The 24,529-nt window shown below is 38.7% G+C and overlaps 1 protein-coding gene across 3 annotated transcripts in view; it reads left to right on the top strand.

Annotated features, from left to right (window-relative positions):
- Positions 1 to 24,529, top strand: part of gbf1 (golgi brefeldin A resistant guanine nucleotide exchange factor 1) — a 101,303-nt gene that overhangs the window by 37,940 nt on the left and 38,834 nt on the right. For all 3 annotated transcript variants that reach the window (XM_086121493.1, XM_086121495.1, XM_086121494.1), the window contains 8 exons: positions 7,896 to 8,014; positions 8,340 to 8,448; positions 8,564 to 8,624; positions 12,141 to 12,195; positions 21,330 to 21,477; positions 21,625 to 21,845; positions 21,929 to 22,088; positions 22,988 to 23,199. In XM_086121493.1, the coding sequence (XP_085977619.1) occupies positions 7,896 to 8,014; positions 8,340 to 8,448; positions 8,564 to 8,624; positions 12,141 to 12,195; positions 21,330 to 21,477; positions 21,625 to 21,845; positions 21,929 to 22,088; positions 22,988 to 23,199 (1,085 nt within the window). The remainder of the gene's footprint in view (positions 1 to 7,895; positions 8,015 to 8,339; positions 8,449 to 8,563; positions 8,625 to 12,140; positions 12,196 to 21,329; positions 21,478 to 21,624; positions 21,846 to 21,928; positions 22,089 to 22,987; positions 23,200 to 24,529) is intronic.

Below are 24,529 nucleotides of genomic sequence, written 5' to 3' on the forward strand. Positions count from 1 at the left end.
TCTAGTTTTTTCAATAATATACTGTGATCTATTGTGTCAAAAGCTTTTTTTAGATCTAGGAAAACCCCAACAGTAAATTCTTTGTTGTCTATATTAGTGGCTATTGCTTCCACAAACTCCATAACTGCCATTGAGGTGGTCCGTTTTTCCCTGAAGCCATATTGATTCTCACTTAACAGCGCATGCTTTTGTATAAAACTATCAAGTCTGCGAGAAAATAGTTTTTCTAATATTTTTGAAAATTGTGGTAGTAGTGATATTGGTCTATAATTTGTAAACCGATGTCTTTCTCCACTTTTATAGATTGGAATAACTTTAGCAATTTTCATTTTTGATGGAAAGATACCAGCTTTGAATGACAAGTTGCATATGTGCGTGAAAGGTCGCACTACATATTCTATAATCTGCTTTATTATTGTCATATCAATATTAAAGCAATCAGTTGACTTTTTATTTTTAAAAGTTTTTATAATATTTGATACTTCTTGTTTTACAGCAGTAAGGAACATCGTGGAGGAGTTTTTTTCTACATATCTATCTATTTCAAACAAGTTTGTTGGATCAGGAATTTGTTTTGCTAGGTTACTGCTGATGTTGACAAAATACTCATTAAATTCAGTTGCTATTTCTGCAGTTTTTTCCAAAATAGTATTTTTGCCTTTGATAAAATACTCTGGATAATCCATTTTTTTAGGACTATTTCTGATTACTTGGTTAAGTATCTTCCATATTTCTTGTGTGTTACATTTATTCTGCTCTAATAGTGCATGATAATGATCTCTTTTACTGGTTCTTATAATATTTACTAGTTTATTTTTATAGGTCTTATATATTTTTTCTTCTTCTTCAGTTCTCAATTTTAAAAACAATTTATATAAATTGTTTTTCTTTTTACATGCGTTTTCTATGCCTTTCGTTATCCATGGCTTACTTGGGTCTTTATACTTTTTGGAGACTTTAGTTAATGGAAAATGTTTATCATATAAGGAGATTATGGTAGACTGAAATACTTCAAACGCTGTATTTGGGCCTTCGTTTGAGTAGACCTCGGTCCAGTTTTGTTTTTCTAGGTCTTGCTTAAAGGCATCGGTGGAGCGTTGGGTTCTTAGTCTTATTTCTGTTATGTGAGTTGTTGACTTAGCTTTTCTATCAAAATAATTATGAAAAACTGCAAAAACAGGTAGGTGGTCACTTATGTCATTAATGAGAAGTCCACTTTCCATTTTATGATCAATCTTATTTATAAATATGTTATCTATTAATGTGGCCGTGTCAACTGTTATTCTGCTAGGTTTCAGGATTACTGGGAAAAAGCTGTTGCTGTACATAGTATTTATGAAGTCGGTTGTTTTTTTGTGTCCATTTGGGTTTAATAAGTCAATGTTAAAGTCACTACATATTATTCGTGTTTTCTTATCGTTGTTGTAACTGAGCATATCTGTTAGTTTTTTATTGAATGTGTCAATACATGATCCTGGTGTCCTATAGATGCAACTTATGATGATATTTGATGCCTTTTTATTATGTATTTCAATGGTTAGACAGGTTGAATCAAATTTGCACAATGTGGTGATGTATCAAATTATAGTCAATCAAAAAAATAAATTTCTGGGTTATAAGAAAGCGGGAAACATCTGCACACCACACACCTCTAAGCGATAGAAATACATTATATACAGTACCATTATCTTGTTTTACAACAATTCTGATACATATTTATAATTTCATATGGACCTGTGGATGAAATGGCAAAGCTTGTGTTAAAAATATATGTGAGCAGCGTATATACCGCACTGGTTACATTCAAATGAATGGGAGCGAGCCCCACCTTTCAAAATATGAAAACATTTTTTCGTCTTTATTTTCATCCATGTCCTCTTTCTGTTCGCAACCTGCGTCCTCCTTAAATGACACGCCATTTTATTATGGATTAAAAAAAGGTATGACAAATTGTATGAGGAGTTTCTGAATGACATACACACTCAGACAGTTCAATTTGCAAGGAGTCCTTATGATAAATTGCCTATTGTGCGGGTGGGGTGAGTGGCCAACTGTCATTTTGTTGCAATGGGACCATTGCAACTAGTTGGATTCGGAAGTTGGACTGTCACAAACAAATCTTTTCAGAATCGATTCTTCTCTTGATTATATTCCATTGATTACTCAAATAATCGTAACCATCACCATGCACACACTTTGCCCAATTGATTTTTGTTGTTAACTGTTTGCTCACGATAACGTGCATCTACAAGTAATTTAGTTTGCCAAATTTGATCTTTTAACACTATTCTGATGAAATAATATTTTCATATCACACCAGGCAATGGTGTAGTGCTCTCTCTCTCTCTCTCTCCATCTATCACCTGGTCAAGTGCTTCTCGTGGCTGATTAGGCTTCTCCTATAGCCCGAGATGACTTGTTTGGAGAAAAAAAACGAACAATAAAACATTGCAGTAAAAGATCCAAAATAAAATTAAACACAAAGAGAGATTGAGTCGCGACTGTCACGCTCACTTGCTTCCCCCGCTGGCCCCACACCAAGAATTCCATTACTGCCATGGGATGCTTGTTAAGAGCGCATCTCAGCGGTAATGAGTCCTCCCACAACCCGCTGGAGCCACAGATGTGCATTACATTGGCCTGTAATTTATTTGTGGTGATTTCTGAAACATTTTCCCACAAGAATTCTTGTTAACTCACACTGGATCTCTCTACAAGTGAGGTGTTGACCAGAGACGTACCATGCTAAGCTAAGTTTAGTATTCTTGCAGTTCAGCACAAATGACTTTCCTTATCCAACTGTTGCCCATCTAACATGAGATCAAGTCTACAAACACCATTTCGAATTGTGATGGTGAGGTAACTAGATTCGAAACAGTGATGGTCAATGAAAACACAGCTGAGCAATGCAGTGAGTTGGTGTCTTTCACAGAGTAACGATGGTTCAAATCCCAGTCATGACATGACATTAGAACACAATTGAACAGAACAACCTCCCCAAGGTTGACGAAGAATGTTTTGAAAATAGAAAGTTGCTAGAATTGATGCAAAGAATGAAAAGGCGGGGGGGGGGGGGGTGAATTTGTCTATGCTCAGACCATGTGCTCGACACTGCATCAAAAGGTGTTATGGTGCACAAGAAAGCCTCAATCAATTTGCTCAAAACAATCAGACTTAAAGAAATGGATTTCTGGAATCTGTGGTCTAATGAGACCAAGAAACTTATTGTTCCATTCAGATGGTGTCAATTGTGTTTGGGAGTGACCAGTTGAGGAGCACGAAGCCAAATTTGAGTCAAACATGGTGGTTGGAGTGTCTTGGTCAAGGGCAGCATGATTGATGCTGGTACTCAACTACAGACAAATGAAGGCAACCATTAATCCCAACATGAACTCCCACATTTTGTAGAGGTGGAGTACTTGAGTCACATGATTTGACTAGAGTTAGACTCGAGTTGCAATTTTTCAAACTTGCGTTTTGCTTGGATGAAACTTACAAAATACTTTAGTATGACTTGAACTGCATGACTTCACATCGTTGAAAATATGCATATTCAGTGTTGTCAGGTGGCACTGCATCCAAAACCGACATCAATGTGTCAAGGTGGAACACTTCAGAAAAACAATTTCAGTAAATACAGTTTTGGCGCTACATCTGCAATTTAAAACTCTACTGTACAAAGCAAAAGCTGTTCATCAACAACACCCAGAAACGCTGCCGGCTTCTCTGGGAAATTGTGGATGTCATATCCTCCAGGCCAAAGAGGAAAAGAGTCATCCTGACTGCTGTGGATGCAAAGTTCAAAAGCCAGCATCTGTGATGGTATGGAGCGGTGATAGTGTCAATAGCATGGGCGACTGACACATCTGTGAAGCCACCCTTAATGGTGAAAGGGACATACAAGTTTGGAAGAAACGCATGCTGCCATCCACACAATGTAATTTCGGTGGACACCACTGTTTTTTATTTTATTTTATTTTTAAAAATAAGACAATGCACAGATTACAACAGTGCGGCTTTGGAGTAAAAGAGTGCGGGAACTTGACTGGCCTGCCTGCAGTCCAGACCTGTCTCCCAACGAAAAGGTGTGGTGCATTAGGCTTAAAATACGATAACAGAGAAACCGGATTTTTGAACAGCTGAAGCTGTACAGCAAACAAAAATAGGAAAGAATTGCTTCAACAATTGGTGTCCTTATTGAATTACCGTGAATTCACGACTGTAGGGTGCACTTAAGTCTTAAATTTTCTCCAAAATGGACAGGGCGCCTAATAATGCGGGCACCTATTCTAAGCACAGAGTTAAAAGATTTGTGAATGTTGCTGTGTACTTTGATGAGCGCTCCGCTTGACTATCTGATGTTATGCAGGCATGCTGTTTAAATAGAGGAAATCTGGACGTAACCGAGGACAGCACGCGGATATTAAAGGGGAAGGGTGGGCATGAAAGGCACGCCCACCAATAGGCGGGTATCATGTCGGTACGTGCATTGGTCAAAACAGCTTCGAACCTTGGAAAATGGCACCTATGAAGAGACATGCCGATTAAGCACAGTTCAAACTTGAAGCGATTAGTTATGCGGAGGAACATGGCAATTGAGCAGCCATGAGACAATTTAAGACAAACGCCAAGTCAAGAAGCCGGAGCTAAATTTCCGCGGAAACAACGCGAGGTGGCCTGAGCTGGTTAGCATGACCCTGTCCCAGGTTTATTAGAACGTGTTGCAGCCATAAAATTCTTATTTATTGATTATTTGCAAAACACAATTAATTTTATCAATTTAAACATTACAGTCTTTTCCGCACTATAAGGCGCACCGAAAAGTCTTCCATTTTCTTAAAAGCTCACAGCGCGCCTTAAAATCCGGTGCGCCTTGTATATGGTCATTACGGTAACATGTCGACCCTAAGATGGCTCCTTGCTGGACACATGCTTACAATGTTATAACTTGCTGTTCGTTCAGTGAACTGTGTCGCTGCTTTATTAAATACGTTTTTGTTGCAGCTCCGAAAAAAGGAGAGCTGTGGTGTTGTTTTTTTAAAACGCACACTTTATTAATGGTTTTCACAGTCTCAACAAATACAGGTACGTCTTTGGCCGTCTCCGTGCCTTCTCTTCTTCCGTTCGACTCAAGAGGCGTTCATGACTGCCTCCGAAAAACGTTAACTAACGATTCCTTCAATGAAACTACGAAAATTGAAAAGAATGCATCAAAAGAGAAAATCAAGTGAGGAAATCACAAAATAAATTAGTTTCACTGAAGTAATCGTTAATTTACATTTTTTTCAGAGGCGGTCATGAACGCCTCTCGAGTCGAATGGAAGGAGCATAGCTTCATCTAGTGGATGCATTGTAGATTGCGTTTCATAATCCAGTGCGTCCAATATATGAAAAAAATTACCAACTAGGCCATTCATTGAAGGTGCGCCTCATAATCCAGTGCACCTTTTAGTGCGGAAAATATGGTAAATATCTTGTATTTATAGCGTATTCAAATAATTATAGGTTGAACATGATTTGCACAGTTTTCTGTTTTTATTTTTTTTAACACAACGTCCCAACTTCATTGGAATTGTGTTTGTACAGTATATTGTCGATGAAATCAATATGCAATTACTTTGCATATCTCTACCTACAATGATATCGATTTTAGGTTTTAGCATATTTCATAAATTCAAGGTGATAAATGTTGCGTCTTTTGATTCATTTTACTTTCGCAACGCACAATGTTACAATATATTGAAATCCAATTCAATAGATGGCAGAAATTATTAAGATAACGCTTAAGAATAAGGCAACAAACAGAGTTCCAAGTTACAGCTATGTTGAACTGCACTAAATCATGCAGTTCAATTTTACCTGCCGTCAGTTCACCACAACAGACAGATTCCCTTTCATTTTATTGTTTAAAGCTCTTGCTGTTCTATTAAGAACAAAAGGTTCGTGTGGAAAATTTGAAAACTTGACGTTGGGCGACCACTTTATTCGCACTGTCCATCATACTGTATAACTAAGAAAGGTAAATTCACAATTGTTGTATTTGGAATACAAAAAGGCTCATTCTCAATGTGGTATCTAATTACAGAGGATTTAATCCAGCAGAAGGCTATCAACCCCATCCTATTACCTACTGGCTGCATTCGTATCTGCACCAAAATGAAATTAGCATTCTAATATGTCATAGAATATTATTTAAATCTGAGTGTTGTCAAATACTGCCATCTTCTGGTTAGCAGAAAATATGTACTTTTTCTCAACTGATGCCTGACCAATGTGGCACATGCTACGAAGTATTCCAACTGCTTTATATAGCAGCTGGTCTGATTTAAACGACACTCCAACGTACTTCCTTCATTCAGTGAAGGCTTTTGCTGCATCATTTCTATTGTTGTTACTTTGTTGCTCTGGTCTCCTTGCAGGGGGTGATTGCCTGCCTTAATACCAATCAATTTCAAAAAACATCTTCTGCATACATATATATATATATATATATATATATATATATACAGTATATATAATATTTTTTAAGAAATGTCAGACATTTATTTCCACATTCTGCATTACACAAATAGACAGGCTGCATTGTCGCTTTACTTTAAAAAAGATACTTTTATTATCAGTCTTTCCATCTATGCTTGCAATATGCTCATCTCTTTACCCTTGCTTATTATGAATGAATTGCTGTTTTCAACAGTTATGGTAATGAAAAACAGGCTGGCAGAGAGCTTGCTAGCCACTCAGATTTCCAAAACACTACCCGTTGCGCCACCTATCAATTTGTCCATGTGTCCCTCTCAATAATAATAATAATAATTAATTTTAAGCGCCTTTCAAAACACCCAAGGACACTTTACAAGAACAAAAAAACACAAAACAATACACAAAAGGCCGCATCTGGTCTCATGTTGTGGGGAGCAAAATCATGAAAAATGAACTGAAGCAAATGCTGTACAACTTACTGTGTTATATATTTTTTTCAATTTGATTTTCGATATTAGGGTCACGATTCTATTTCATTCTCGATTTTATTGTTTTCTTTTTATTACAGCACAGAGACTTATGCCAGTTTTACACTAGTCTTGTCTCCAATCGTTCGTTTTATTATTTAAACTTTTTACAGTAAATCTTATTTCAAAAAGATGGGCGACATGTAAGTGATTTTGTAGTAATCTCCATCGAAATGAAAAAAAAAATCCAAATCGTGATACCCCTAATATTTTGACTACTGTACTCATAGGTGGGTAACGAGATATGTTCTCCTTTGTTTAGTAGGTTTTAGATAAAGCGCAAATATGGTTTGTGTCTGAGTGACTGTCACTTGTTTTTATCATTGTCGCTGAAGCTGTCACTTTATGATACGGTACTTATACAATATCATACATCTTCATTTTTCTAGTGCTTGCACAACAGCTGCAGCTGTCACAAAGCGCTTCACATACTACTTAACAAATATGATAAAACTTGCACAGTATTACCATACAGTAATTCAGTCTCAATTATTCCTATGTATGCCTTGTTGATTGAAGCAGTTATAGATGAAAGAAGAGAGAATCAGTCTCGTTGCAACAGTGGATCAGAGAAGTCATGATCACAGCGTGCATGACATTACACACTTCTGCTACAAAAAAAAAGTAAATTTGAAAGGAAACAAGAAGCTGTAGGGTCCATTGACAAATAGGGTGGTTCAATTCTCCTGTCCCATTTAGATCCGCATCAATTCTAAGTGCCGACTCTCAATGCCAAATACACATCCGCACTCCGCACTGACGCTCCTCTCTCCTCACTTGAATACTACTTGTACAGTTAATTGAAATCCAGTGCACTTTTAATCGCCTCAACTTGCTTCAGTTCAACTTGCTTCAGTTACATTAACCTGATTATTTTTGTATTTGCAGATGCTAACCATGAAGGTGCAGCCGAGGCCATAGAGAACATGGCAGACGCTGTAACGCATGCCAGATTTGTCGGAACAGACCCTGCCAGTGATGAAGTGGTCCTTATGAAAATTCTGCAAGTACGTAACATCCGCTGGACATCACAACAGAGAATAAGCGGATTTTACATATTTTTAGAAAGAGGAACATTGTATTCAAAGTTTCCCTGTAGTTCTATTTCATCATATTTTCATGATTTTATTTTGTTGCATGTGGATTGTTTGATTTTATTTTGTTGCTTGTGGATTGTTTGATTTTGTTGCATGTGGATTGTTTGATTTTATTTTGTATGTGGATGATGAAAAGCATACTTAATTTAAGCAAGGCATTTTCAGATAATTGAAGTTAAAAGATGCACATGATAGACAATGACACATCATGCCGAAGCTTATGATCCTCTTTCAGGTCTTGAGGACACTGCTGCTGACACCAGTTGGAGCCCATCTGACCAATGAGTCCGTTTGTGAGATCATGCAGTCCTGCTTCCGAATCTGCTTTGAAATGCGGCTAAGTGGTTCGTCACCCAACCTCGCATTTGTTTGCCATTTACTTGTATTCATTCTTGAGGTTTGTTTATTTCTGTCGTAGTTTTACATCAAACTGATTGTTTTATTTTCCTGTGCACACAGAGCTACTCAGAAAATCAGCTGAACACACCCTTGTTGATATGGTGCAGCTACTGTTTTCCAGGTAAATAGACATAACAAACTCGTCTTTGGCTATGCCCTTCAAATTTGTTGCGGTAAAGTTTTTGTCTATCACACTTAAGTACAGTTTTTCATATACAGTGATCTCTCGCACGAACGCGGTTCACCTTCCGCGGCTTCACTGTTTCACGGGTTTTTTTAGTGCCGTTTTTTAAATGCTTTTAAACAGTGAATTGCGTTCTGCCTCCTGATTGGCTAAGGCACTGACCAACGTGAACAGTCTTCGCACCTTGTCTTTGTACATACATACCCCACAATGTCGACTAAACGTTCTGCAAAGGCACCTGAGGACGCGCTCAAGCAATATTATTTTACAGTACGGTATTTCCAAAAACTATTATAGTTATTTGTTGAAAACATTAGTTTTTTTGTGCTTGGGCCTGAAAACAGGTTTTGGTCCTTTGTTTCATTGTATACATAGCTCAGTATTGTATAATAACTGTAAAAAATAAAGCTCACTACTTCACGGATTTCACCTATCACTGGTTCATTTTGGAACGTAACCCCCGCGATAAACGAGGGATTACTATATTTTATGTATATATATAAATATATATACATAATATGAAACTTTTTTGGTATGTACCCATAGACATGAAATGAAATGCATTTCCAACAATAACTATGCATTTGTTGTCGGGGCAGTTATAATTCAGTTTTGGCTTTCAATACACATATTGCCTTTTGCAATAATGCTAAATGATGTATGGGGTTCTCTTTATAAATAGAGCAAAGCTTGTTGCGGTTGCTAGTTGTTTTTTTCCATTTAGTTCTTGAAGTCCAGTTGACCCCTACAAAGTCGTGGTTCAGCACCTGTGGCTTTCCCCCCTTTTTTTCATAGAACAATTTCTGTTCAATGTTTTTGAGCTTTTTTCTTTTTCTCAAATGCAGCATGAAATCCTTGTTGTTGTTTTTTTTTTTTACTTCATAGGAGTCCTCTATAAGTGACAGGACTACAGATGTGGACATATGCACAAACATTCGCATTCTCTCGTTCACGTACACTCGTGCGCACACATGCCCACATGCGCGCACGCACACACACACACACACACACACACACACACACACACGCACACGCACACAAACCTCCACCCCCCCCCCCCCCCCCCCCACACACACACACACATATGCACAGGCACACACGAATATTACTTTTCATTGTTCAAACTCCACCAGCCTCCAGTCCACAGATGGTGGATAATAGGGATGTGAGTGAACTGGAGCCCTCAATGAGCAATGCTGTTGGTCTCTTTGACGGCACTCTTGGATTATAAGAGTATTAGCATGTTAATCTGTTGGACCCACAGCTCATCCAATAATCATGCTTGTGAGGCAACTCTCTATTATCACAGTTAATGTCAGGGGGTGCTGGTCTCTCCTGTTTTTCTTTTTTTTTTCGTTTTCTTTTTTTTAAATATTTGTGCATGTGATTGCTGGTGACATCTCATTTTCCAGTAAAGCCTAAAAGTCCACAAAATTGTAGAGACGCACGGAGACTCGCGCATGTACACACACACACACACTTTGATGACATTGCTCACCATCTTATGAGAAGTTTGTTGGAGACTTAGGCAGGGAATGTTGAGATTCCCACCATGTTATTGACTTCTAAGTGGTTGACAGCATGGTCTACATTTTTTTTTACCTGTGTTTTTAGTTTGTTGTCCTTATCGCTAATTAATCATTTATCTGCTCATGTATTCTAGTTATACTGCTAATGTAATTATGCTTGCCATGACATATTGGCACAAAATCGCCCGATTTAGAAGGATCACAATTCGTGGTCACTCAATTACATGACCCCTCTAACAGGTTATACGCTCGGCTGGTGGATTATGGTTGATTTACCAGGATTGCGCTTTTTTACTAAAATTGCAAATAGCTAGTGCTAAATTGTTGTCTCGCTAACCGTTGGCACGCGATGTTGGCAACAGGTGTGAAAAAGGTAGAGATTGCCACTGTCATAGTTAAGAGAACTTTGAATTTATGCTAGCTCTGATAGTTTTCACCATGAAAAATGCGGGTGAGCAGCACAAGCAAAAAATAAAGTTTGAAGTGATGGTGCTAGAATTGTTAATGGAAGACAAACAGTTACATACAAGGATTCTGTCACTCCCATAATTTTGTCAAAGCAGTTTTCTTGTATAGAAAAATAAACCACAAATCATTAGCAAAAGAAAAGTTGCAAACAAATGACTGGTCCGTCTCCAATGCTCACTGCTACACTATATACTGAAAAGCACCTGCTCAATGAAGGTTTTTCATGACCCCCCAAAAAAAAAAACAAGATCGTCAAACCTCGGCTTTCGAACGTCTCGGCTCTCGACCAATTCGGTTTTCGACCAAAAATTTAAAGTTTTTTATGCCTCGGATGACGAACAAATTTCGGTTCTCGGACAAACTGACCGCACTTGAATGCACCATTTGACTCCTCTCACCTTCCTTGCACGAGGAAATGACGCTTCCTCGGGTAGATGAGCAAGTGATGCTTCCTCGTGTTGCTTTCCATTGTGAGCAGACATGTTCAAGAAACATTTTTATTTTAAAAAGAGTGTGGTTTCGGTTTTCGAACAATTTCAGTTTTCGAACAGCCTTCTGGAACGGATTATGGACGAAAACCGAGGTTTGACTGTACTTTCTCAAAATACAGACAAGGCTGCCTCTGGCCGACGGTGTCCCCAGAATTAGAAAATGTATGTTTTGAGGGTGTAGCTAATGCTTGCACACAGGATACCTGGTTGCCAAGTTTGATAGCATTGGCAGAGTGCTCACATCAGGGTCAGAGATTACCGTAAGAAGATAAACATAACTAACACCAGTAGAGTTGGGCAACTCAATGGTTAAGCAATTTTTTTTTTACAAACTAAGCTTTACTTTTACTGTGACTGTTCAACTTCAGTTACTGTTCGCTTTAGCAAGATTCATTGCCATGGAATGAAGATACACACTCATATTTTAAATTAGTATGACATCAATCCCAGTAATCCCAGCATTGAAATCAAATTACAGAGACGCACGGAAATTCTCAGAGGCTGGCACAGCTGCACCTGCTTTTTAGACCTAGTGCAAAATGAGCCATTGCAATTTCCCCCAGGTTTCATAAATAACATTGCATATCCGAGATTAATATTTTGGATCTTCCACAATGCACATAATGAACCGTATAGCCACATTGTTAATTTGGGCAGACCCAATATTGTGTCTGGTTAGTAGATCAGCTTTCGTCTGTGCATTAGCAATCAAGTTTGTGCCTCTTTTTGTAGTTGTAAATCAGTCTTTACATTTATTAAATTTAGGCAGCTTTATTGTCCCCCCCACCCCCCAAATCTCGAGTCTATAAAACATATGCAGCGCGAACAATGAGAATATGATTCCTCTAATTTGATCAATTTTAGAATGTTAGCAGTTGCACCAAACTGTACAATTTGGCAAGGTAATTTGACAAGGTACGACCCTGATCCCTGACCAAATTTTTTTTTGTTTCCTTTTCTTACAGACTTCCCCAATTCAAGGAGGAGGCCAAAAGTTACGCTGGCGCCAGCATGAAGAAGGTAATTAGAGGGTGAATGAGTATCTGATCTGCTTGTTCTTAACCTCTGGTCTGTTATTTTTGCAAATGTGAATGTTTTTCACACGTCTTTGTTTCCTTGATTCCACATGATTAGAATATAGAATGAATTTGTGGTTAGTCCATTATTTTTATTTTTTTTAAATCAAATAGTGAACACTGAAGAATAGTGCTTCAGTGGAGGTCTGCGTGGATGTTGTAACTTCCCATGTACGTAGTGAAATCAATTATTACCACCCCTGGTTCATGTTGCAGTAGCATTACCTACTTTACTGACTATTACATTTACATGTCCAGTTGCACTCAAAGGTTTTCAAGCCTCATTGTAAATTAATAATAATAACAATAATAATAATAATACATTTTATTTGAAAGCACTTTTCATCATACTCAAATACACTTTACAAGAGCTTAAAACACAGGATAAAAATGTGCACTTAAAACAAGAATACATAATTTACAAAAGCACAGTTAGATGAACAAAAAGCAAAAATGTATAAATGAGATTAAAAGGTGTTAAAAGCATTGCGTAACAGATGAGTTTTAAGAGATGATTTGAAGGATTGGAGGTCAGTACAGCTACGGATGTGTTGTGGTCGAGCATTCCAGAGGGTGGGGGCGGCGACTAATTACATTAGTTGCCAAATTTATAACATTTCAATAGATAGCCACTTTAATACTGACCCCCTCTTATGAGTTGTTGAGTAATTCATGGTAGTTCGTGGAAATCCACTGTGTAACTTTGCAAATAAATCTAATTTAAAACAAGGTTTTGAGTGCAACTGCACATTATAGGCAATAAAATAATGCTGTTACGTCATCAACTAGCCATTGCCATCATGATTAAGTGATGGTTAAAACAATAGTTGATTGTTGACAAATTCCGTCTTTTAAATGTCAATAATAAATTACAGAGAATCAACCACTTGCTTTTGTCTTATGATCAGCAATAGTTTTCAAAAAGTTGACAATTACTGGCCTTGAATTAGATGCTTCAATTTAATGATTTCTGAAATTCATTGCTGTATTTCCTTTTTGATAGAGGACCTTTACAATTTTTCGTGTTGCCGCAGATAATAGGCGACAGTGTACACTGCTCAACATGTCCGATTTTGGTACCCCACCGTTCATGAAAGTAACTTAAATATGACAAAGGAAATAATAAATGAAAAATTAAATGAAAATTGAGAAAAAAAAGTCAGACATTACTTTTGAATTGTGGTTCAACAGAATTTGAAAAAAAACATGAAACAGCTCTGGACCAAAATGATGGCACGCTGTGAATGTAATCATTTTGTTGCATAACTTTTTGAGACAGTTCCTGCAATGAAACATTTTTTGTAAATTTCAGTGAGACATTTGCACATTCCTGCAGGTGTTTTGGCCCAATCTGTATGAAGAAACCGCTCTAGTTGTCTCAGGTTTTAAGGCCACTTTCAACAGACAGCATGTTTCATCATCTTCCACAGATGTTCTGTAGGGTTTAGATTAGGGTCATAGAAGGCCACTTCAGAATAGTTTCTTTGTCCTTCTTACGTGTTTTTATCTTGGGTATTTTGGTCATTATTCCGTTGCAAGACCCAAGACCTGCGACTGAGACCAAATTTTCTGACAGTGGGCACCACACTCTTAGAACAGGGGCGTCAAACATTTTCGTTTGAGGGTCGCATACAGAAAAATGGATGAAAGGGCCACTTGAAAATTCGTCAACTTTTTGAAACACACTGAAGTCAGTCAAGAAAGCATTTATATATTGTTTGTATTGTTAATTTCATCAGTTTTCTGTTAAAGAGGCCACTTTTGTTTGAAACACTCATAGACACTCCTTCAAGCGCTTTGTGGTCCATGTCCATCTGTGCTTCAATAGGACTCTGCAGTGTCCTCTGTTTAAATTTTTTTTTTTAATTCTTAAACTATCTGAACTATATTATTATTATTTTAGTTTTTGTAACCTTATTATAAGTTGGGTGTTTTTCGGTACTCTCAGTATGCCTGAGCCAGTTACATTTATTTAGCCACTGCTTGTCAAAGCCACTGGCTCGTGTGTTTTTAAAGACGATATGGAAAGAGGAATAAAAACAGAATGTCGTAATCACATATACATTAACTTTGTGTTGTGATGCTCCTAATTGGAAAGAGATTTAGGTAGCCTCGCCGACTCTTCCTGTCCTGCATATTGGCCCTCACTATCACCAGTGTTTCAGACCAAATTTCCACATGTTGTCACCACTATGAATTATTACATTTTAACTGCCTGTTGCCTGAATTCCTCTGCTCTGGACTCTGCTTTTCTCCTCTCAAGCGGCTGATTTTGCTTGCCATATCTGCAACTCTAGAAATCAACATGCTTGGATGCAAAACAACCAGACAATATTTTCACCTGTTTGAACCATCCGCTAGGGAAAATCAGGACGGCGATAGCACCGACTCGTGAGGAAAAAAAACACAATTAGATTTGTTCCTTCCACGGTAGTTGCTTCAGGTCTTTTCTGTGCACAGATGTTGATATAGTGCCTCCATAGTGGTGCAACGCTGCAACTGCAGTTAAAATACGTCGCTGCCGCAGAGGGACAACAATCACGCAATCAGCACAGCTAGAGCTTAACGCTGTGTCGAGCAGTATCAATCGGTCTGGCTGGGGGGGCGGCACAAAATTAGCTGGAGGCGGCTGCCCTGCAATTTTTGAACATAGGAAAAACCCTGGTTATTGTACCATCGTAATCTAATTATTACGATGCCTAATATCCACGTGAGCAACTGTAGCTTTGGTGGAAGTCTTTGCGCTATTTATTGGCATTCTTTTTCTGTATGGTCATGACAGCATTGTTAAAGCAACAAATCTCATGGTGTCTTAAAAGCTTTCTACAATTACTGTAGATCTTAAATCTTGTTCCTCGAGGTTTTTAAATAAATAAATAGATTTGGCGAATCCTGCAGAAACCCTGGTCAGGGTCATTTAAAAATTGTTGTTTGTAGCTATTCCACACTTATTGGTTTGCATGGTCTGCCTGTCTGTCTAGTCAACCTACCCTGCTGGTTTGCACATTGCTTTATTTTTTCGGCCAATCGTTCTCAACACAGTGCTGCATTTAGAACCCCCACTTTTCTCACCATATTGTATATGTCCATCCAAAAAGTGTTCACAGCTCTTGTTTATGTTCCAGCCTTTTTTCCAAACTCGAATACATTATGTTCCTCTTGCAAAATATATTTTATTCTTAAATTTACAGTGTTAGGGAAAAAAATGTAAAAAACAAAGCGATTGCATTTCACATGAGTAGCCAGACTCTGATTTTCTCAATACATACAGCCTCAACTCTTTTTTTTGAATATGATGCCATGAGCTCTTTGGGAAGTTTTACTCATTTTTCTTTCCTCTCAAGATACATCAGCTTGATGCACAGCCACTGATCATTTATACGGCTGTCCTGCTGAAATATCTATATAATATCGCCCCAGTCTGAATCAAGATCGCTCTGGAGCATGTTTTCATTCAGGATATCTTTGCACTTCGCTGAAGGGATCTTCTCCTTAATTCCAACGAGTCTCCAGTTCCTACAACTGTCAAACATCCTCACAGCATGAGGCTCCGACCACCTGCTTCCTTGTAGGATGTTAATGGCTAGGTACTCGGTTTCCTTCAAGCATGATGTCTGGTATTCACACCAAAGAGTTCAGTCTTTTTTTTTTCCTTCACAACAGCACTCATTTTCCAAGTGTCCATACAGGCATGACTGATGGATTGCTGCTGAGATGGTTGTCCTTTTGGAAGTTTCTCTTCTGTGCACAGAGGAACACTGGGGCACTAACAGTGTGACCATTGGTTTATGGGCCACCTCTCCGATTAAGGGCCTTCGCCTTTTATCACTCAGTTTTGGCTGGCAGCCAGCACGAGGAAGACAACTTTTTTTTCTTCATTTTTTTTAAATTTTCTGATGTTTGAGTGCTTATAGCAGGGGTGCCCAAACTTTTTGGACCGAAGATCTACTTTTCGATCAACTAACCTCCCGGGATATACCCTTACCGGCACGCGCGCGCACACACACACAAACACACACACACACACACACACACACCACACACACGCACGCCGTGATGAGAAACAGCCTGAAACTGAGGCATGCGATGCACTTTTGCAGCCTGTTAACTATCGTAGCTCACACGTACCATTTTAAAGTGCTTCCCTGGGCCCTCCTAGATTCCTATTCTTTTTCCGTGCCCTCTGTGAATTGTACACAAAGCAAACTCTGAATGAGAATAATGACGATAAAAGATAGAGTGCAACAGCTCTGATCACAAGCTGCAATTGCAGACTGCTGAGTGCTTCTTTTTTTTTTTTGTGAAAACGAGACTGATAGGATGATTAGTGTGCAGCGTACATTGACAAAAAAAAATATATGACTAACATGTTCAAAGACACACAAATGTTTTTTTTTTTTCTCCTCGACACTCCTCGGATCTACTTGGGACCTGTCTTAGATCTACCGGTAGATCAGGATCGACGTAATGGGCACCCCTGCCTTATAGGGACCTTCAAAGCTGCAGAAATGTTCCTGTACCTTTAAATCTGTGCTTTGAAGACACATTCCGTCTGGTTTGGTTATTGTCCATAATTGCACTGTCAACTGAAAGACCTTAGTTGACAATTACAATTACACAAACCCATAAAAACACAAACTTTGGCAAGGCAAGATGTCAGCAGTTTCAGTGAGAGTGTCTTGTTAATGTTGACAGTTGACTTACCCTGTACATTAGCTGGTATTGAAATGTATTATATAAAATGTATTTATGGGTTTATATATATATATATATATATATATATATACACACACACACATATATATACAGAAACATCTGTGCGGAGTATGGACTGGAAACCCCAAGGTCAAAATGGGAAACGCCTCCGAAGGTGGTGGAGAATGACAGAGCGAAGATCCTGTGGGACTTCCAGATCCAGACTGACAAGATGGTAATGGCGAACCAACCAGATATCGTGATCATAGATAAAGGGCAGAGGAAAGCCGTTGTAGTGGATGTAGCGGTCCCAAGTGATGGAAACATCAGAAAGAAGGAACACGAGAAACTCAAGAAATACCAAGGGCTCAGAGAGGAGCTGGAGAGAGCCTGGAAGGTGAAGGTGACAGTCGTGCCTGTGGTGGTCGGAGCACTGACCCCCAAACTAGATGAGTGGTTGCAACAGATCCCGGGAACAACATCGGACATCTCCGTCCAGAAATGTGCAGTGCTGGGAACAGCAAGGATACTGCGCAGAACCCTCAAGCTTCCTGGCCTCTGGTAGAGGACCCGAGCTGAATGAGGGACGGACACCACCCGAGAGGGGGTGAGACGAGGATTTTTTTTTTGTATGTGTAAATATGTGTATATATATATACATATGTGTGTATATATAATAATCCTTGTCTCACCCCTCGGTGCAATAGTGTGCAGTGTTTGCACTGAGCATGTGCGCTTTGCACACAGCATAGAGTATGAGTATGAAGTGCAGACACGAAGTTGACAGCCGGAGAGAGACGGAGATAAAGAGGTCTCCTGAAAGCTAAGACGAGGAAATATGACGAAGCGTATGTAGAGCTTGGCTTCACTGTGACTATGGTGGGAGTGGTGGAAAGACCGGTGTACCTCCTGTGTCTAAAAATGTTCGCAGCGGACAGCATGAAGCCAAATAAATTAAGGTGTCACTTAAAGACATTACACCCTAATCACGCTGATAAGCCGCTTGCGTTTTTTTTTCAGCGAAAACGTGCCGAATATTGACAACAATCATCCCGCTTTGTGCCTGCCTCTTGTAGCCATTAATCCATACCAAAATCCATCTTTGATTTTTTTAAAAATCAGCACAAATGATTTGATATATTTTTGTTTTGCAGATTAAAGGGTTTTTTTGTACTGTGTTCCTGAATTAATGTTGGTGATCAGTTTGAATGCATTATTATTTATTGATTTTATGTAATTTATTTTTCAGTATTATATGGTTTGACATGGTGAGTGAAATTTTTTTTGTAGTTTAGGATTTAATTTTATTTTTGAATTTCAGATGTACTTAAAATCTTTTCTGTTAGTTACTAAAGCTATTCTTTGTTGTAAATTGGTCCATATTTTTTCTTCTCTTCTACCATTATAAGGATGCAGTGTTATGCAAAGATTTACTTATCACAATTTTATCGACAAATGATACTATTTAATTTATAGTCGCGTGGGGGGGGCGCGAGATGATTTCCTTTTCCTGGGGGGGCATGACAGAAAATAATTGAGAAGCACTGAACTAAACTGACAGATGGACTATAAGTTTTCATAACAGGAAATATCTTACTTCTCTTTTCAGCTCCATGGCAAAGGCTGTAAATATGTCCATTTTTTTAATACATTTGAAAAAATAGCAACAACAGTTTTTTCAGTTTGGGGTTTTTTTTGTGTAGTATTTAATGAATTACTTCAAATTTGGAAGAAGGCTCAAACATAACTTAAAGCTAAAGAATGATGATGCACGGAATACTTTCTGGATGGACTGTAGATAAATAAATGTGCCTGCATGTCTTTTGTGTGGGTCTCACTGCTGACATGGTTCCTATCACTAATCACGGGCATCTGCCTACTCCCCTTCTCTTCTGAGGCTTACAATATCTTATGGAAAAACAAACGAGTGCAGGTAAGAAAAATGACCTTAAACGTTAAGTCTGGAAAGTCTCTCTGGTGAAAATATTTTGTCTCTCCGTTTTAAGATAGTACTGACCCCAGTTTGTTTCCTAGAGTTATGCTGTTTCAGATGACACTTGCTTATCTAACTGTATTAAAAATGATGGAATATACAGCCAGATCCATAAATATATTCATATCAAGGCAATATTCCTATTTTTAACTCTTAAAAATCACCACAGTGAATTTGAAATTCAAGATGTGCTCTAATTGGAGACTTATAGCTTTTATTTAAGTTTATTTACATCTAAAACGGAATGGTGGAGAAAGTCAAACATTTCACTTTTTTTTTTAAGGGACCAGAATTAATGGGGTAATCAAGGCAATTTGGACAGGATCACAAAAGTGCATGTAACTCATGCCGGAAAACTAGAATTAGCTCACTTAAATGTTTGTGCACACATTTTCACACCTTACTTTAATAGCCAGTGAGCAACAATGCGGGGTATTGCACTCAGTATGTTAAAAATGTTCAATACACTTTAAACCATTCCCAAAGGCAATTGGGGTGTTCACATGGCAACTTTTACTCCGGTGTAGCCCCCCGTAGAGCATTCACACGTACAAAGTTATCCCGGAGTAGCCCCTGAAAACAGCTTAAACCGGAGCAAATTTAACCCTGCTCAGGAGATGGTTTAAAAATTTACTCTGGAGTAAATGCTAGTTTGCAGGGCAGCACCGATATAATATGGGGAGGTGTTAATGCTACAGGGGTTGACTCTCTACGCGTGAGAAGAGTTGATTACATACGGGTATTGCATAAATTGCATCATGGTATTTTGCGCTTCCATGGCGACTAACAACAACGACACGTGCAATAGAAACGAACACGGGAGTGAAGTGGGGCGACGATGAAACGTCAGCCCTGATAAGTACACTTTAACGCGTAAGCATGTTTTATTTCCGTATTATTACTGTCGTGTGAACGCAAGTGGGGCTGCACCGGGGTTAACACGCTTCTCTTTAGTTAGCAGCTTTATACATGTGAACGCTCCACAAAATTTACACCGGTGTAAGATGTATCGCAACAAAATACATCGGTGCAGCACCGATGCAAATGTGTGCCGTGTGAACAACCCTAATTACTCTTTTTCTAAGCTTGCAAATTACCTTGCCAATATTTCAATTATTTACACTTGTATTTAACCGTTTGACCTGACTACATGTTAAATCATATTAAGGCGATGTTAAAAAAATAACTGTTGAGGAACAACTATTTTTCTTATAACTTTGCAAGAATTCTAGCAGGGTTTTGATTGACTATACAAACAAAGCCTGACTATTATTTTTCATTTTGTTATATTTCAGAAATGGTAACAGAACAAAGGTTTTTGCACCGGACAAAGATACATGTGCATAATACATGTAACTGGATAAAAATGCATAAATGGTCTAGTCATTCTGTTTCTCCATCCATCCAATCATGGATGCCAGGCCTCACTAGTTTCCTACCCCATTATTGGAGCATAAACACTACTACCGGATGGTAGACAGTTGAAAATGCTACCGCTTTGTTCACCACGGTGTCCTAAGACGTTCAAGCCCGATGACACAACCACGAAGTTGATCGTTCATGTTAGTGAATTCTGCCAAAGTACACATGTGGACACACTTATGCTTGGACATGGTGTTTGCCATTGACAGTCCACAATCAACAAGGAGATTCAATAACAAAACCATGCTCGGATGCATATTGGGGTTGGGGGGTGCTTGTCACACACTTTCAGGCTATTGCTCAAGTATTTGTTCTCTAGCAGGAAATCCACAGCAGGATTTCTCTCTTGCAAAGCTGGTGTTGGCTGCATGGACACAAACAGTCAAGGCTCCTTGACACACACACGCACACGCACACACAAACACACACTCAAAGGCAGGGGGATGCTACCTTGTCGCCCACCAGGGTGAATGCCAAAATACAGTACAACGACCAAGCTGGAGGCTTGATGTGAAATTCCACATTCCTTGAGCCAGCATTCATGGACATGTATTTGACTGCAAGGGTCACTGCCTTTATCCATTGCTCAACTCACTTTGTACCTAAGCCCCTTGACCCTCTTTAAGATTGGTGAGCCCATGGAAAGAATGAATTAGTCATATTGCCTTTTCTAGCTCATAAATACCTACCTCTCTCCATCCGATTGCCCGATGACCGGATTCTGGGCAAGGGGAAGTGAGTTCCTTCCCTGATTTTTTATTTTTTTTTGTCCATGGTTTACCACAACACTAAGTAATGTAAGTACACAAAATAATATACCGGTCCTAAAATAGCATGCAAAGCGTTGTGAATCTTACACTACGCAAAGCATTTTGAATCATCAAGACCTTTCCTCGGCTTACTTTATTGCCTTCTGTCAACTTTTGTGGAGAAGCCTTCTGAATAAGGTGCATTTTTTTGCTTTTCAGTTGAAAATGCGTACAGGTGGGATGAATGAGTCATCCAAATGGAAAAAGCAGAAACGTTCACCAAAGGCATCTCGCCACACGGTGCGAAGTGCCTCTACACAGGTGGACCCTACCCAGTCTACCAACCTCAGTAATACCAACCTATCTGGTAAGCTGTTTCACGCATTTGTTTAAAGATTTTTTTTTCCCAATGACCCAATGTTACCTAGTATTACTGCACCTGCCTCCAAATTCATCTCATCAACTCTTGTCAGCATCGTATCTTTCCCTTGAGCTGTCCTTGTCCTCCGTTTAGGTGGAGTTGTCTTAACGGAGCAACAGTGTTCACTACCAGCCTCAGACAGTGCTGGATCTTCTGTCTCTAGTCCCACAACGACAGACAGTGGCCTCGACTCCTGCTCCAAAGCCACTTCTCGGGAGGATCTCTCTGACCTCGATCAGTGTAGCTTGTTTGCAACTACACCTGGCAATGCTAACCCACTCCTAGACACAGATCCTGGCCCTCCAAATGCACAGGTGAGCCTGCAGTCATATTTTCTATGTGGCCAATACATGACTACAAAACTGAGGATGTTATGTCTTTTTCCATATTAATGAAGTCTGAGGATGGCCCTGCTCAATCAGCATCAGTAGAGTCCATCCCAGAGGTTCTTGAGGAAAAAGACTCAATTACAGAACATTCAAGTAACGCCTCTGTGCATGACATGGACTACGTCAATCCCCGAGGTGTCCGATTCACACAGTCCACACAAAGAGATGGTAAGAGTGTTCACAAGGTGTACCAGGTTTTTTCATTACATCATTATGTCTGAAAAATGGATATCCATAACAACTATAGTGGTTATAGAGCATACATATTTTTGTAAATTCTCATATTTAAGCTTGAGCTTCAAAGGTTGTGTTCACTAATGTTTGAAAATTTCATGTCATAAGATAGTGTGAAATTTCAGTTATGAATGTTATACACTCGTCTAAGGCTGGAGGATTATGTGAACATGATTACATTTCAGGTCTCCCATGTTGATTGAGCTTATTTCCTCAATCAAACAATAGAAATGTGTGCATCGACCTTTTCCTGCTCGTCTTTCTGTAGCATATTGCAGGAATTTGTCCTGTTTGTCTCAGTTTTTGTTTTCTTATCTGTTACAAAAAGTAATAATTAAAAATTACAATTTGTAAATAATGTCCGATGTCTCACTGCAGTTCTAATAAGTTGTGTGGCTCTTTTACACTGCAAGCCTCTATTGAGTCTGCAAAGGCTATCCATAGCTGGTTGGCATTCGGCAGATACTTTTTCTGTGTGTATTTTCATCATTTTATTTATTTTCTACACTCTTCTACATTTTCTACTGATTTTTTTCTGATATTTTTCTGTTTTCATCTTATTGTTTTTGTATTCATAGCACTTCATATGTTAATAAAATGTTAATGTATTCTCCCGTTTGTTTATTTTTACTATTGTTATTATTATTATTTGTACAGAGGCCTGAAAACTGGCAGTTTAAAAAAGACATTTTTATAAGAAGCGAGCTTGGACGTAATGATAAACTTTGTGTTTTTTTAAATATTCTTATTTGATTTTATTTCTTCCTTTTTTCTGTATTTATTTATTTTTGCCATGTTGCCCAGCCCTGTCATCACTTTTGTTTTCTTTTTAGGTGCATCCCTCATTCCCTATGGTCTGCCATGTATAAGGGAGCTCTTCCGGTTTCTAATCTCATTGACCAACCCTCATGACCGCCACAACACTGATGCGATGATGCACATGGGCCTGCAACTGCTGAATGTAGCCCTGGAGTCTGCACACTTTGTCAACTACCAATCTTTGCTAGGACTGATCAAAGATGAGCTATGTAGACATCTTTTTCAGGTAAAGTACAGGAGAATCAGAACCTAATAATTCATTGTACAGTACCGTGGATATGAAAAGTCGACTCACTGTTGTTCAAATGCCAGTTTTTTGTGCTGTTAAACTCGAAGAAAAAATACTTATTCCACAGTTAATGACACAGATACAGCTCAACTTAAAAACTAACTTTATAAGGGTAAAATCGAACAATTACAAAAAGCAGAAAATTGGTGTCGCACCAGTGTAGCACATCTTGATGGAGCAATATTTGTCCACCTTTGCAAAAAAAAAAATAATAATAATAATAATAATTCAATCAGATTGCGACGAGTGAATCTCCTATGAAAAGCACTCTTCACCTCACCCCACAGATCGTCAATTGGGTCCAGGTCTGGATTCTGGTGTGATCACAAACATTAATCATCTTCTAGTCAAGTCATTCCTTAGTTGATTTTGATATGTGTTTAGGGCAGGGGTGTCCAAAGTCGGTCCTCAAGGGCCGCTGTTCTGCCTGTTTTCCAGCTCTCCCAAGAGCAACACACCTGATTTAAATAATCAGGAACGTTCTAATGCTGCTTCAGAGCTGGCTGATGAGCTGATCATCTGAATCAGGTGTGTTGCAGCCGGGAGAGCTGGAAGACAGGCAGGACAGTGGCCCTCCAGGCCCGGAGCTGGACATACCTGGTTTAGGGTGGTTCTCATGCTGAAAGATTAAGTTCCTATTCATCTTCAGTTTTCTAGCAGAAAACATTTTGTGCTAACACTAAAGGTTACAGTAGAGCCTCGGGCTACGAACTTAATTTGGACCGTTTGTAACCTGAAATGTTCATAAACCAAGATAACATTTCCCATTAAAATTAATGGAAATGCAAAAACTCCGTTCCAGTCCCAAACTAAGGTATACTTACCTTTTGTGTGTGTGTGTGTGTGTGTGTGTGTGTGTGTGTGTGTGTGTGTGTGCGCGCGCGCGCGCATGTGTGGTTAAAAATAGTGTAACAGAATAAGCACAATGTTTCCATAATTTCTCCAGTATAAGATGCATTTTTTTGTTTGCAAAAAATGGTGCAAAATCATAGGGGGGGGTTTCATCACGTTGTATAGATGTTTACCTGGTACCTAGGGACTGCGTAAAAGGTGTACTTTAATTCCAGTATGATATTTAATATCTCATGGTACAAATTTATATATATTAACTCGAGATATAATGAAAACGGCAGTATTGCAATATTACAACATTTTAATTGCCACAATATCGTCATGTCATGTAATTAAAAGCACCAATTCTGTTAAATAGACCACGTTATTTTCCATGCGTGCATTCCAGCACACTCTGGTGGTCAGTTTATTAGTG

Source organism: Hippocampus guttulatus, chromosome 10, assembly GCF_054856545.1.
Source record: "Hippocampus guttulatus isolate MCC_2025c chromosome 10, RoL_Hgut_1.0, whole genome shotgun sequence".
NCBI lineage: Eukaryota > Metazoa > Chordata > Actinopteri > Syngnathiformes > Syngnathidae > Hippocampus > Hippocampus guttulatus.